Genomic DNA, 16,203 nt, shown 5'->3' with positions numbered 1-16,203 from the left:
GTATGGTCCTATAATTATTTTCTCTGCAATGAACAGAAAATGCATGCATAGCACTTATCAATGCATTTTGAGATTAGATGTACATGTATAGGTACACTTAATTTCAAATGATGAACACATGTCTAAGCTACTCAGATGATCAGACTGTTTTTGAGGCAAAGCTATACTGATCATTGATGTCATGATCCTTCAGTCTTGTATTACTTCAGCGGAATTTACAGTTTAAAACAAAAATGTATTACTAGTTAATACAGTTTGTTTAGGGTACATCAACTCAGCGGCTCAGCAGCTACAGCGGGATCTTGATTTAATTAGTGACTGGGCCGATACCTGGCAGATGAAATTTAACATAGACAAATGTAAGGTACTCCATGTAGGGAGCAGAAATATAAAGTACAGGTATTTTATGGGACCTACTGAAATAAAGGTAGCTGATTATGAGAAAGACCTTGGTGTGTATGTTGATGCTTCCATGTCTCATTCTCGCCAGTGCAGGGAAGCAATAAAAAAGGCCAATAGGATGTTGGGGTATATCTCCAGGTGTGTGGAGTTTAAGTCAAGGGAGGTAATGCTAAGATTATGCAATTCCTTGGTGAGACCTCACCTAGAATATTGTGTGCAGATTTGGTCACCATATCTTAAAAAGGACATTGCGGCCTTAGAAAAGGTGCAGCGTAGGGCCACAAGAATGATTCCTGGTCTTAGAGGAATGTCATACGAGGAAAGGTTAGTTGAGCTAAATCTGTTCAGCCTCAAGCAAAGGAGACTGAGGGGGGACATGATCCAGGTCTATAAGATTCTAACAGGTTTGGATTCTTTTCAATCGAATAGTTACTTCAGCATTAGTTCAAATACAAGAACTCGCGGCCATAGGTGGAAATTAGCGGGAGAACATTTCAAACTGGATTTAAGGAAGCACTTCTTTACACAGTGTGTAGTCAGAGTATGGAATAGTCTTCCTGATAACATAGTGCAAGCTGAATCATTGGGTTCCTTTAAATCAGAGCTAGATAAGATTTTAACAACTCTGAGCTATTAGTTAAGTTCTCCCCAAGCAAGCTCGATGGGCCGAATTGCCTCCTCTCGTTTGTATAGTTCTTATGTTCTTATATATTTCCATTTTTAGTAATTTCTTCCATTCAGAAGGGAATAAGAGGTTTTGCATCTGTCTTCTTCTGTCTGTCTTTGGTCCAGTGTGTGTGTGTGTGTACGTGTGTGTGTGCGTGTGTGTGTGTGTGTGCATTCTTCTTCAATCTGTGCAAATTAAAGGGCAAGGTCCCTCCCGCTGCATGTCTTGTCATTTATATTCACGTCCTTCCTTTATCGCCCCAGAAGAACAACAACATATAAAAAAATGAAGGCTCTTAGCTCAGCCAACCCGTTCCTTCATCCATGTAGGAAAACGTATTCTTTGCCACTCCGAGCTGCTTGGAAAGACAATGACCAATCTGTTGTTTCCCTCTCTGTAATGTGGTGTTTATGCCCTGAATAGCCCCTTTTACAAAGCTTCAGAACAGGCCAGCCGAGCTGCCACCAAGTGTTGACAGCAGAAATAATTTGACAGCATGCAGGGTGTCTGGTATCACAGGAAAGGGGCTTTATTCACCACCAGCAGGCCATAATTCTGTATAATTTGTTGGTATTATTCTTCAAATTGCCCACATCATTGTGGTCATAATCAGTGTGTATCAGAATTGATTAATGTGGCCCTCTCACAGTCCACTTTCCTGCTTTATTCTGTCTCTATTGTGTTCAGGCAGGTATTTCTTTCATTGGCTTCAATAGCTGCCCTCAATACCACAGCAAGAGGTAGGAAAACAACAGCAAAAAGCACAACACATAAATGGCTGCATATTTTTCTTTTTTCCCTTTTTTTGCAAAGAGATGCGATAAATGAGAAACAGCTGGGCTGTTAATGTTGTGACTGTCATTAACGAACTCATTCAATTACAAAGAAATGTGCACTTTTGCTCTACTTTTTGCAGAGTTTGGATATGTAGTGTGCATATGCAACACTGTGAGAATGGTCTTTGTGTACTATTGGATTTGAAGTACACTTGAATTGAGGAATATTAATTGTTGCACAGTGTTAAGCTTGTCAAGTAGGTTTGATCATCTGTCAGAATGCTGCATAAAAAAATGTGTCTGTATTTACACACACACATACACACACTCACACACACATGTATGTATCTATGTTTTTTTTTCCTTTTTTTCTCAGCAAAAAGCACTGATAATGGATAATGAGTGGTATATACTCATCTTTCAGGACATCAAAGCCACCTGGCACACTTAGTAAAGGGGCAACATGTATTAAGGATTATAAGCTTCTGTAACAACACAATAAATTTTTATTATACTTCTGGAGTTCTATATAAGGTTTCAAGACATGTTCCTGAGGAATAATTATTTAATCTATCCTGTTCCAACATGGCACACAAGTTGAAAAAAATGAATTTCAGCTGTACCTGCAGCCATAACTCCAAAATTTCATCTCGGCTTTAGAAACAAGGTGGACGTCTGTCAGTCTTACATATAAACATTCTCTTGCCAAGAGACCACAGATGTTCCACGCAAAAGTGACAATATTTTTTCATCAGAATTCCTTGTTGGGACTACACAGTGTGGTCAAGCTAGTGAAAAATTAAATTATGTTACCTAGGAGATAGCATTTACTATAATGAAGAATATATTCTTGAAAATTATCCCTTTTTGACTACAGCAAGGAGTAGAGTCACAAAAGCAATTGATTGGTCTTGGCATTTAGCCTTCTATCAGTGGTGTCATCCATTGCTTCAGGAGGGAGGACACTAATCTAAAGTGACATTTCTGTTCTGGCTGGCTTTTCTGCCCTGATGAAACAATTACTACAACCGTGAATGATCATTTTCAGAAGTTTGTATCACTTTAATTGATATTTTTTTGTTTTCTAAAGTTGGACGGTAGAGTGAAATGTGAGACACAGCTGCTTATACCCTAATCTTCTGGCAAATGATCAGCAATTGCAATTATTTTTGCTGTTTGACCTGTGGCAGGATGGTTTGTGTAGAATCTACCAATACATATGATTTATTGCACCAGAAATGAAAAGGCTATTAGAAAACTGGACCGTCATTCATTTTTGCAAGACAATCTGTAGAATTGAGAGAGCTGGTATTGAGAATCAATGGTTATTGCAAAGCTTTGGGTTATGCATTGGTGGATTTTGAACTGTCCTCTTTTATAGTAATCTGGAAGTAAAACTAGAGGTACAGTATTATGCTAGCACAGTATTTCACTATGAAGTAAAATAGCATGACATCAGAGACAATGACAATGTATTCCTCTACAATGACTGCAATCAGAAAGCACTCAGATAGCTTGATTTTCCCACTGGAAATTTTTGTGCAGGCAATTACTGTTTTGCTCTCATGTAATAATGAGGTTTTATGTGAAGTTACGTTATAGTGCTTTATCCCCTTTCCATATACGAAGATCATGCATTCAGGGTTTGATTGAGAAGACATCATAGTTTCCAAGCCTGAGAAGGCTGTGTGACTCGCAGTAAATTTAAGAAATCTTTCATACTGCATGGATGTGTTGCTGTGGTCTTTGCCCTTTAGGAACATGCATTTAAAAATTGGATATGTAAATGGACATGAAAAATCAGCTTTTCAAAGTGAAATACGGACCGCCTCCATTTCTGGAAATAAACAAGCAAATTATCAATATATTAGGTCCATTTCTGAAATGACTGGGTTTTGTGAGGCTGCATAGCCATTCATTCGTGAACAAGAAAACAAAAGTGTGTAATTAAACCATATATAAAGTCAAAAGGTATTTGTAAATTGTAAAATCACATGGATTTATCATTATTATACTAATTTGGTGTCTTTAGGGATAGTTGTTTGATGGGAATTGTCAAGACTATAATAGACCTAAAAGAATGGTCGAGGTGCTCAGACACTCTTAATAAGCAAGTTGGAGGGATATGTGGTATAATATGCAGCATCCAGCACAGATAGCGTGAGATTGCAGTTTGGTTTTAAAGCAAAACGATGTCTACACATCTTGGCATGTTCATCCATTCTCTTGATAGCTGTTTAAAAGGCTATCGTGCAGCTGAACTAGATTTTCTTCCTGATTTTATGTTTAAAAAAAGTGTTGCGTTTGACACCTGTAATATGTGATAAATATGTGCTGACTATGAAGGTCACACAACCCTAGCACATCAAGAAACATTTGGCATGCCTGCGTAATGTTTTCCAAGTGTGTGGAACAAATGAAATTCTGCTGCTGTGTTGCGGCTTGCCTTCAAACAACTATTATAGCCAGCTTTATATATTGTCTGTGCAGCAGACCATCAAATGGAAGGTTTCTTCTGCAGAGATGATCGAGAGTAGCAGTCTGCCACTTAGATGTTAGGTCATTGATATTTGGTATTGAAATTAACCTGTAATGCCTTCGGTATCTACAAAAGCAACACAAATTGATTATGACAGCTATGAGCATTCCATTAGTGTGGCAGAGAGATGCCTTGGGTGCCACATGAAGATTTTGACAAGAGAGCTATGAGAATTTTCCCTGAGAAAATGCAAACATTGCAAATTGCTTAATGGCAGAGGTGGTGCCACACTAGCTATTGAAGTGAGAAACTGTGTCTGTGTTTCACAGCAAAGGTATTGTAGTCTGTGCGAGGAAGGGAAAATCTTGCCGGTTTCTTTTTTTCCAAATTCACCCTTAAAAAAGCAGCTGTTTTTGTCTCCTTCTTTTTTATCCACATAGAATTTTTTCTGCCTCCATCTTTCAAAATCAACTCTAACCGATTTTGCATTAGTGGTGCTAAAAAATTAATGTAAGTGTCGGCCAGTAGGGAACCCAGAGTGTCATGGATGATTTATCGCCAACTTAATCCATTATGGCTGGAGATGATGAACGCTACACAAGGCCAGGAGCTGCGGACGTGGTTACCATGGGTTGTTTTATATTAAACAACACATGTGAGATGGGCAGCCTGGAATAGACCTTAGATCTCTACAAACAATCATTATGCATTTTTTACAGGCTTACAGTCAACCTCCAAATTGTATAGGTACTGTGCTTGCATGTTCTAGTAATGAATGGAAGAAATAGTTGGTATAGTTGAATGGAAGAAATAGTTGGTATAGATTTTGACTGAGCTGACATTTGGAGGAAATCTCATGTTTCACATTCATTACAAATATGTCATTGTCCATGCATATATTGCCTTTTTGTCTGCAATGTGTATAAATATGCAACGTCAAACTGTATGAAATCATTACATAACTTTCAGAATTTTCAGAATGTGTTTTGAATACAAACTAATTATTATAGTATGGATGCAGTGGCATCTTAATTCTCTACACTTAGATTTATATATGGAATTACTATTGTTGTTTGTCAGTGGATTTTGAGATTACACGTGCATTGTAAATATTTGTAATCAGAAATATATTGCTTTGTTTTTATTTTAATGAATATGATAAAAAGGTCTAATTTAATCAGTAAATTAGCTTGCCAGGTATGAATGATCTGTACATTTACTTTGTCTTGTAGAAAATTTCATTTTCTGTACTGACAATGGAAAAAATGTTTCATTTTATCACTGCCTTACAATTGGTGTCCTGTATTGTATTCATTTGTTGTGATTGTGGCACCTCCTTTTATATCTATGTTGTGTGAAAATGTATGAATTGTATCAACAATCTGGATAACTACAAGAAATTGCCCATGAAATTTGCTCTAATCTTCCTGTAAAGCATAACAATAGATAAAAACAAAAATCGATTCAACAATCGAAAACAAAAAAACTGCACTTTTTATATATGTAATAAAATTTTTTCAATGATTTTCTTTCTTTCTTTCTCTATCTATCTATCTACAGTATCTATCTATGTATCTATCTGGAAGCAGTCAATGAACATCTTGAATAATGTCTAGAAACATGATCAGCCAGTGACTACTGTATGCCCTTTGGACCAGCAAAACATACACTGACCCAAGCTGTTGTCTTAGGTTGCAGGCTCTGAGGAAAGAGAAGTCCCGAGACGCTGCTCGCTCAAGACGTGGAAAGGAGAACTTTGAGTTCTATGAGTTGGCCAAGATGCTTCCACTCCCTGGTGCCATTACTAGCCAGCTGGACAAGGCCTCCATCATCCGCCTCACCATCAGCTACCTGAAGATGAGGGACTTTGCCAGCCAGGGCGACCCACCGTGGAACTTGCGAATAGAAGGCCCTCCACCCAACACCTCGGTCAAAGGTGAGGAGCTGACCTTCCCATGCTGTACCTCCACACACATGATCTACACATACAGTAACACTGTCAAATGTGGCCTTTGTGAAAAACAGAGGCATAGACAAACAGGGTGTATTGGGTGCCATTGACAGTTTTCCCAGAATGTGATTTTTGTGAACCATCAGGTGTTTATTACCCTTTTTCGAAATTATATTTTTACTGGTTCCTTAATACTGAAACTTTTGCAGAGGATTGTCAGTACAAGGATTTTGATACCCATTATCAGAAGTATATTTTTAAAGCAACTTACAATTTAACTCACCTTCAGCAGTGAATCTCGTAGGTGAAACAACTGAAGAATTAATAACATCCTGTTTATCATTTTGGCAGCATTCCTCTTTTACGCAATTAGACATAGTTTACCTTTGAAATTCGAGTAAGGCAGAAACAAACCTATGGGGCCCTATTTTTCAATGGTGCAAAGCACAAGGCAAAGTGGTTTTGCTAGTTTCATAACAGCACATTGCTCATTTTCACGCCATGCCCGCACATCGTTAAAATAACAAATGATTTTGCACCCGCTTCCTGCTTGTAGGAGTGGTATTTTTTAAATGAGGCGTGGCCTGGCGCATTGTTGGCGTGTTGCTATTTTAAGGCAGTGCAATGGCATTGTGATTTTGACCAACAAACACCATGTCTAAAGTCAGTGGCACGTTATTAAATGGTATTTAAGCAGCATGTTTTATAAATGTGCGGGTACACGACACTTGTTATTGACACAGGTATGTGCCTGAGGTGCACTGATGGTTTTTTGTTATTTTATTTCATTTATATGCATTTTGTTATAGAGTACATCTGGTCCTTTCTCGTAATCATACTGTTTAATAAAACATCAAAAGAAAAACAATATATATTAATTTAAAGAACAAACCATATTATTATAAAGATCTTTTGAGTTCATTATCAGAATGAAGCATGTACTGTAATTGAAAGGACATTTTGATTGCTAAAAATGCGTAAAAAAATCTGGTGGAACATTATAGCCCTCAAAAGGTTGCAGCATTTTTTGTGGTCCATTGTATGTTGCATAACATTGCCACGCATAATGTCTGTTGGACATAAATGAGGACACATTAGAGGACTTTAGAAGGCATGATGCTTAACTACATGTGCCAATGACAACAAAGGAGTGTACGGCAGCAGCATGAGCAAGGAGGGATCAGCTGGCAGAAGAGCCTGGTAAGGAATCTAAATTGTGAGATAAAAAAATAACAGCCCTTTTGCCTTTAATTTGAACATTTTAAAACACCTTAAAAACTGTAGGTTGTGTTTTGTTTGAAGAAAGATTGCACTTTTATTTGTATTTTGAGAACTGCAAACCCAAAATTTAAATAAAAACGCAAGCATAATTAAGTCCCTGTTCCTAGCCACTGGTCTCATTCAACAGTGAGCTTCCATTTTCCCTGTCTTTTGACATCATTACACTGCTTTCGGCACTGCGTGGATGAGGCTTAGGTGGAACAATGATGCTCCCGTAGAAGATATGCATTTTCACCTCGTGCCCGAACACGTCCTTTTCTTCTGGCAAAAACACGATCTGGGGAAACGTGCCATTGTAATAGCATTCTGCCGTAGATCATGCGCCGCTGCCTTTTAAAGGTGAGGTGACGCATTTTTCCATTTGGTTTATTGCATGTTACACCCAAAACACATGACTGAATAATTAAGAGAGTTAGGACAACCTTTTTGTGCCTTGCGCTTGTGCAAAGTCTGTTTTTTCCGGCATTAAAATAGCAAAATGGATTTGGACACACCCATAAATGTTACTTGTACTTTGCAATTTACGCTTTGCATTAGATAGTCAAAACAGAGCCCATCATGTTAATATCCCCATTTAATAAACTGTAACTGGCCTTAAATATTTTTGCATGCAGTAGTGCAGAAAAACATTTAGCATTTGGTTGCCTCTATTTGTCAGTGTTCAGTATGAAGCAGACAGGTCCTGTTTTCTGGTTTTGTTCTTTGAAATCGTGAAATAACTGTGTGCTTTTATGAAATCCGGATTGCACATTTATTGGGTATCTTAAATCTTTAAACTCTGACGTTCACACTAAGAGAATATATGGCACTACAAATATTAAATCATTATAAGAGTATTAAAAAGTTGTTTTTAAAAACATATATTAATTAGCTATTTTGATTAATACTATGCCATATACTTCCTAGCACATTACAACTTTTAATGATTTGAGCATAAACATTGACATTCCAAATGAATTACTACAACACCTCTGAACTTGGTATCTAAATCAAGTGTCAGTCTGAATTCCTTGCAGGCTCATTTTCATCTTAACCCATTCGCCTGGCTTAATTAGTTGAATTACTAGTTAATTAGCTGTACTGTCCACACTGATTTGTTTGCCCGAAAATAGTGTTTAAATGCAGATTTTTTTTTAGCATGCACTGTGATTTATGAAATGTATTACAAAATATTAAATGTTACATAGTTTAGGGTGTAGACTGGCAGAATCGTGAGGCCTGTCTGAACAAAGTTTGACACCCTTGTTCCGACAATAAAACTGGGTGTTTTTCTTTTCTCAGTGCAAGTGACAGTTCGACAGAGATAATTTCATTTGGTTGCTCATCCCCAGGCTGACAATGTCTTGCTTTGAGTCTATAGGGTGAAGCATAATTGATAGCTGGTTGTGTATAAATTTATGGTAATGTCATGAACTATAAGAGGAAGTTTTTGTAACTGCATTGGGATGGGTGTTTATAATTAAGAAAAGACTAGAAAGGGACTTTTAAAAAAAAAATAAGAACCAATACGGTTGTATGACTGAACATGAGGCTGTAAATTTGATCTTCTTAGAAGTGGTTATTTTTATTTTTAGGATCACCGCAATGGTTTATGTTTTATATGCCTTATGTGGGAAAATTAGTATGGTAAAGTAGTTTGTGCCAAGTTAGTCATCATTCTCATGCTCTATATAATTAAAAATCATGTATTACAATTGAAGAAATTAATTTGAATGAACTGAGATTATGCCTTTTACTCTGTCTTCTGTTCGAGGAGGCTCACACACACTGTAACCAGTAATACTCCATTGGTTACTGTAAAATTTTGATGAAAGGTAGGTGCTGACTACACAGAAGAGAACAAGGTCAGGGTGTGCAGGGCAAAGTACTCTGCTGATAGCTTGTGGCACATTCATTTACGGTGTTGTATATAAGTGAAATTTTTATTTAGAAAAAAAATGGTTTCTGTTTCTACCATCTTGTGTTCTAACACTCACATTTATATTCAATGAGTTTTTTCTTTGAATTTGTAGATTTTGCTGCAGGATGTACAGCAAGATGGATTAAGAGGGAAGCTGACTAATCATGGAACAATGCATTAGATCTGTATACAGTGGCAGTTTTTTTTCCCATTGGGATCAAGACAATGTTTTATTTCAGTGTTTTACAAGTTGCCTCTTCTGCAGGCTGGTAATTATGGCAATTAGCTTGTGCCAAACAAGGTTGGACAAAACAAATCCATACTTTGTAAGTTAGAAAAAAACTTTGCATTTCAAGCAATATCTTTCATAAAGCAATGCTCTTTGAGAGGGTGCAGCCCATTTTTATTCATTTTTTATGTGTTCTGTAAAGAACCACAATGTTAAGAGCAAATTGCCGAAAACAACTCAATTTTTTTTTGTTTTGTTTGTTCTATAGAGTGCACAACAGATGGCATCATTGCATTGTCTTCCTTTGAAGATGAGCATACATTTTAATGAGGATATATATATATATATATATATATATATATGCACACACACAGACATACAGACACAAACACACACACACACAAATATTTGGTTCATTATCTCCAGCCCATACAGTGATAGATCAATATTCTTTCTGCGTCAAGCCATATAAGCAGCATTTCAGCCAGTGCTGTATGTTCAACTGGAGAACATAATAAAAGGTCATATGTAATCGTGGGCTAATAAATGAAATCCTGCATTTCTCAGTTTACATGCTTATATACCTAATTGTTATGGCATTTGGTCTTACTGATGAGCACACAGCAAAATGAATCTCATATTCAGAAGACAAAAGCACCACTGTTGAGTATAATTTTAAATTGAATGACAGACTCACCAAGTTTCATTCACGGCATTTTCTATAGAATCACTATCGATTCTTGTTTTCCTGCAAAATTAGTACTAATGCAAGCTCCAACTGTACAGCCTTTTCCCAAATTGTCAATCTAATGAGCTCCGTGTTTATTTGTGAATAAGGTTTGTTAGATGGCCTGACCCAAGGGGAGGCAGTGAAATCACTAGGGCTTGTTTTTAGAAATTTTCCATGTACATGAAAGTCTAAGTGAGGAAGTAAGCATCAGAAGAGAGATACCATAAACCATACTTAATAGACTCTGTTTGATTAATAAGAAAACAATGGGCCCTATTTTCCACCAGAGTAAAGCGTGAAGATAAGTGTAACACTAAGTGGTTTTGCTAGTTTCATACCGGCACATTGTTCATATTCTCAGTTGGCGCGCACGTTTTCAAAATAGCAAATGATTTTGTGCCCACTTTCCACTCCTTGAAGTGGTGTTTTTTAAATGAGGAGCGGTTGGGTGTCTTTTAAGGTAGCGAAATGACATTTGGCTTTTGACCAAGAAAAACTGTGTCTAAAGTCAGTGGCGCATTGTTAAACGGTATTTAAGCAGCAGGTTTTAGAAACAACCGGGTGCACGATGCTTGTTATGGACACAGGTTACGCCCTCAAGGTGCACTATTAGTTTTTTATTTTATTTTATTTGTATGCATTTTATTATAGAGTACAACTGATCCTTTTCACGTAATCATACTGTTCGATGAAAGACCATAGGGAAAAAATAGATATTAAGAATAAACTGTATCATTAAAAAAAACATTCAAGTTCATTATCAGAATTAAACATGTACTGTAATTGAAAAGACATTTGGATTGCTGAAAATGCATTTCAGATATTTAGATAAGTCAGGTGGAACATTATAATACAGCCCACAGAAGGTTGCAACATTCTTTGTGGCATGTTGTACTGTATGTTGCATAACATTGCCATGCGTGATGAGTGTTTGTTGGACATGAATGAGGACACATTAGAGGACTTTAGAAAGCGTGATGTTGAACTTCAAGTGCCGATCCAAGTGCAAGATGCCTCGCAAGTAGCAGTACAGGCAAGAAAGGATCAGCTAGCAAAAGAGCTGAATTGACTGTAGCCTGGTAGGGAATCTAAATTGTGAGGTGTACAAAAATAACAGCCCTATTCCCTTTAATTTGATCATTTTAAAACACCTTAAAAACTGTAGGTTGTGTTTTGTTTGAACAAAAATTGCAATTTTATTTATATTTTGCAAACTGCAATTAAAAAAAAAAAAAAAAAACACAAGCATAATTAAGTCCCCGTTCCCAGCTGCTGTGCTCATTCAGTAGCAAACTTCTGTTTGCCCCGTCTTCTAACATCATTATACCGCTTTTGGCTCTGTGTGGATGATCTGGTGATGCCAGAAAATGAGGACACACTTGCTGCTACCTCATCCCATGCCTGCTTCACCTTTAAAGGCTTAGGTGGAACAGTGGTACCCCTTAGATAATGTGCTCGTGTATTTTCACCTCACACACGAGCAAGTCTGTTTCCTCGGGCGAAAAGCAATCCAGCTTGCTGGGCAAACGCGCCATTGTAATAGCTATCCACCGTGGATCATGCGCTGCTGCCTTTCAAGGTGAGGGGACTTGCCATTCCGATTGGTTCATTGCATGTTACACCCAAAACATGCCTATGAATAATTAAGATAGTTAGAACAACCTTTTTGTGCCTTGTGCTAGTGCACAGTCTGGTTTTTCCTCCATCAAAATAGTAAAATGGGTTTGAACATGCCCAAGAATGTACGCAAGTGCTTTGCGCTATATGCTTTGTGCTAAATCATCAAAATAGAGCCCAAAGGATGTGTACTTCGAAAAAAATGTGCGAGTCATGTATGCAGATGATGATAATGTGTGCAGAGTTAAGACATTACATGCAGCATAGGTATTGTCCTAATGAGACGAAACTAGTTGGAAAAAGAGGGCCAGAATGGAAGAGAGAAGGATATATGATCGCATAATAGTTAACATAATAATCAACTGATCTAGTCATTTATAACATGCTAGACGGTTCGCCTGATGAGTTCATCAGGTAATTTTGTTGGTTCCACCGTAGCTGATGATGAGCTCCCACATGAGCTCAGGCATGGTGTCGCAGGAGCCCTTCCTAGTGCGCTTCGCTAGACCAGTGGTCAAGCTGAAAATGACTTTGATCAAGCCGAGGTGAGCAGGGGGCGTCAGCCCCCCTCATCAGAGCACAGGTGACCCAGCTGCCAAAGGGATTATATGAATTTCCTTCTTACAAGGTATTGTACAGAGAAGCAACATAACCCTCTGTGCACAAAAGGGAAACTCTGGCATTGGCTGGCTTAGAGATCTCAGCGATGGGGAGCCTTTTAAGCAACGTGCTGCATGCTAATGTGCTGTGGAGATGTTTCTATGTATTAAAGAGCATGAGGAAGAGCCTGTCTCAACTCAGCTTTGTTTGTGTACACACTGTTGAAGGTGAACTTCAGCAGTAATATCATTTCTAATACTCAGGGGTCCCAGTTCATTCAACATCCCTGTCTTTCAATCAGTTTGCCTGTGCCGTGTCGCGCACACCCGTGTCAGCATCGCCATGAATATGTTATTATATGAGATTTGCAGAAGAAATGGCTGAGCCAACTTCTGGCAGAACATTTCTACTTAATAACTGATGATTGTAACCTTTAGGGAAATCTTGGTGCTGTGATGGTTGGTGAATTTTCTGCTCTTTAGGATTGGGTCTTCACTAAAAGATTTAGAGGGGGGAAATCTCCATTCATGTTTCATTTTACAAAAGGAAAACAGACATAAAGAACTGGGGGTTTTACTGCAAGGGTAAGTTCTCAGTGTCATCACAAAGAAGAACCTCTGCAGCCTTGAATAAAACACACTGAAGCAAGAGCTGAGAGCAATGTGGCTATTGTAAAAGTGTGAACACTGGTTCTTTTCAGTAATAAAAGCTCCTAATATTAATGGTATCAAAGGTATTAAGAAAGTTATTATCATAACTTGTGCAGACGAGCTGGTCTCCTTTTGTGTCTGTTGACCTTTACCGTAATTGACCCATCAACTAATTTTTTCCGAGCATTTTAACCGAAATTTGCTGGTCTCTGTCAGAGGTGGTTCACATCTGTTGAAGGACACTGCACAAACAAGCATGACCTTTCTCTTGTTCTGAGGCTGGCGTGTGCCTCCTGACCCCCTCCACCACCTGTGCATTTATTATTCATGCATGGAGAACAGTAACTCGCCGCCAAAATGCCACACTTTATTAACAGCAAAAAATGGATGTTTCTCCGAGTCTGCATCTCCTGAGGCTCCTGCATACTCTCTGTTACTGAGCATTTTCTTCAGTCATTGATACCGTTTGCATACATTTTTTAGTATTTTCCTTTCATCTAAATGCATATGGTCAACATAGTTCCCTTGGTGAAGATGCCGCATGTTTGTTTAATAGTCTGAGAAGATTTTAAAATGATTTTTATCCACCATAAGGACAGTGATTCTAGACATTCTGATGGAAGCAACATGGAAGACACTCATAAAGAATGTATTGGAAAGAGAACATTATATTTCAAATTTCATTAAAGGAGTCATCTCATTTAATCCTTTGTCCACCACATGGATCTCCCAACCTAGTAAATCTCGTTTTAAATCCCACCATATTGCCACTTAATCTGGTCATGTAAGAGATGACCATGTGGACCATGTAGACTCACCTTGTGTGAAGCAAGCTAGCTGCAAAGAGGCCAGTGATTAAAGCTTGGTCTCTGTGTGCTCACTGTGCCACTTTCATTGTTAGTGGTAATGAAGGAATTAATGCATTCTAATGCATGACAACAGGACCTCGGTGAGGATTGCTGGCTGGCTTGCGAGCATGGCTGCACAGGCAAAATCAAACTTCCTATATTCTTCAACCTTTAAATGGAGTAATTTGCCCAGCTGTAAATGTGAGATGTTCCTTTCCCAGCTGTGGCATAAGAAAAATTGAATGACAGTGAGCAAAACAGCAGTAATTATAAAACTAATTACTAAATGCTGATGATGCCCATAGGCTTTGCATAAGTAAAATTAGAAAAGGAAATTGCTTTTGGCTGCATGGAAGCAGTGGGCATGTTTGTGTTATTTTCTTTATTTTTCTGTGCCTACCAAAGAATATAATTGCCATGGAAACAATTACTTGTACACCTTTTCTGCCACAAACAGCTTCAGGATGCATTGTTGTCGAACAATGTGTATTAATAACTGAGAGCACTGTATGCACTTTATTCATGAATAGATTACTATTAAATGGAATACTTGCAGAAAACAATGATTCTGAAAAGGAACATGATTTTAGTTGAGGTTTCCAAAATATGTATGTTTTTTCAAAGACCTAAATGTCCCATTTCTAAAAGTAATTTGATTAAGTTTTGTATTCAGTGGCCAATCTGTCTGCTGAATGTACATATATCAGCAGGTGTATATAGCTGTTCACCAGAGTGCTTTCTTTCTGCCTGCCAGCATGGTATGTATGTGTGTAAAGGGTCTTTCATTACATTGGAATCCCCTAAAATCGCTGAGGTTTTTGCTAGGTCAGTATTAACTTGCTGAACATATTAAAAATGGCTGTGAACTGCTTGTGAACTGCTAATGTCTGTGAACTACTTGCTTCTAGAAGAATGTGTGTACCTGAAAATAAATGTATAAGTACATCCTGTCTGTCTTCTCCCTCTTTGACTTCCCTAGTATGTGTAAGTGCTATACCTTGTTTTGCTGGGCCTGATAATTAGTCCTTCTGCAAATGCAAATGGTAAAATAATGGAGAAATAAATCAGAGTGACAGTTGGAATGAATACAGAAGGCCTCGCTTCTTACTTTGTGACTGGCCATTTAGTCAGCTGTAGCTAATATCTGCATAAATTGATACAAAGCACCAGCCTTTAAGTTGTACGGGAAGCAGGAGTGCTGTGCCGTAACATCTCTACATTTCTGAAAATGAAAATGAAAAGTTTCTTTTAACAAGTAATGTACAAGTACTGCAGCTGTACCTGTATCAGTCTACAGCCACATCCCCAGTCTACCAAAAGCTGAACACCATTAGGCTTGAAAGCACATATCACTTAAGAGTGAAGGCAAATTGTGACATTGTTTGATTGAAAAGACGACTGTCTGAAAATTTGAAGTGAAACCGAACTCAGTCGTGGTTCATGAAACCAGATTAGTGCACACCAGTACTCAGTATTAAATAGGTTGGAGCAGGTGTTAGTAGGCTTGATTTTTCCCACCTGTCACACAAGAACTGACTAGGTGACAGATTATTTTCCTACTGAATTGCAGCTTCTTTGGAAAGCAGGATCTAAAAGCACAGCATGACGTTCAGATAAAATGAAGGACATTTACTATTACAAGTAATGTCCTTAATAATCTTGTTAGTCTAGTCCCTCTCAGTACGAGACAAATGGAACATTATTGGCTTATGGGCTGTAGTAAATAATTTAGTTTCCAATATTCTGGCTGATTTGACAGTAAATTAAAATGACATGAAAAGAGCTTGTTGAATAAAGAAAGTATCCAATCAAATTTAATTGGCTTGACTAAGGCAGCAGTAATATGTTTTATAATTAAACCATGTTGTCTTGGAGCTTTATTACCATACATGAATCAAAATGTCAAAAATAATTCCTTGATATTGTGCTTTTAAAATATCATAGTGGCAGTATCCTTCCGTGATGCAGAGTTTCACATTTTGCTTACAAGTTAATGCAACATGAATACATTCACTCTACTTTTTAATGTTTCATATTTAAAGTTGGCTAAATATCACAGCCTATTTATTCCAT

The 16,203-nt window shown here is 37.7% G+C and overlaps 1 protein-coding gene across 3 annotated transcripts in view; it reads left to right on the top strand.

Annotated features, from left to right (window-relative positions):
* Positions 1 to 16,203, top strand: part of npas3 (neuronal PAS domain protein 3) — a 283,122-nt gene that overhangs the window by 97,603 nt on the left and 169,316 nt on the right. For all 3 annotated transcript variants that reach the window (XM_023833583.2, XM_072699341.1, XM_072699342.1), the window contains exon 3: positions 6,016 to 6,260. In XM_023833583.2, the coding sequence (XP_023689351.2) occupies positions 6,016 to 6,260 (245 nt within the window). The remainder of the gene's footprint in view (positions 1 to 6,015; positions 6,261 to 16,203) is intronic.

Source organism: Paramormyrops kingsleyae, chromosome 14 (assembly GCF_048594095.1).
Source record: "Paramormyrops kingsleyae isolate MSU_618 chromosome 14, PKINGS_0.4, whole genome shotgun sequence".
Lineage (NCBI taxonomy): Eukaryota > Metazoa > Chordata > Actinopteri > Osteoglossiformes > Mormyridae > Paramormyrops > Paramormyrops kingsleyae.
This window is presented reverse-complemented; position numbering and strand designations above follow the sequence as displayed.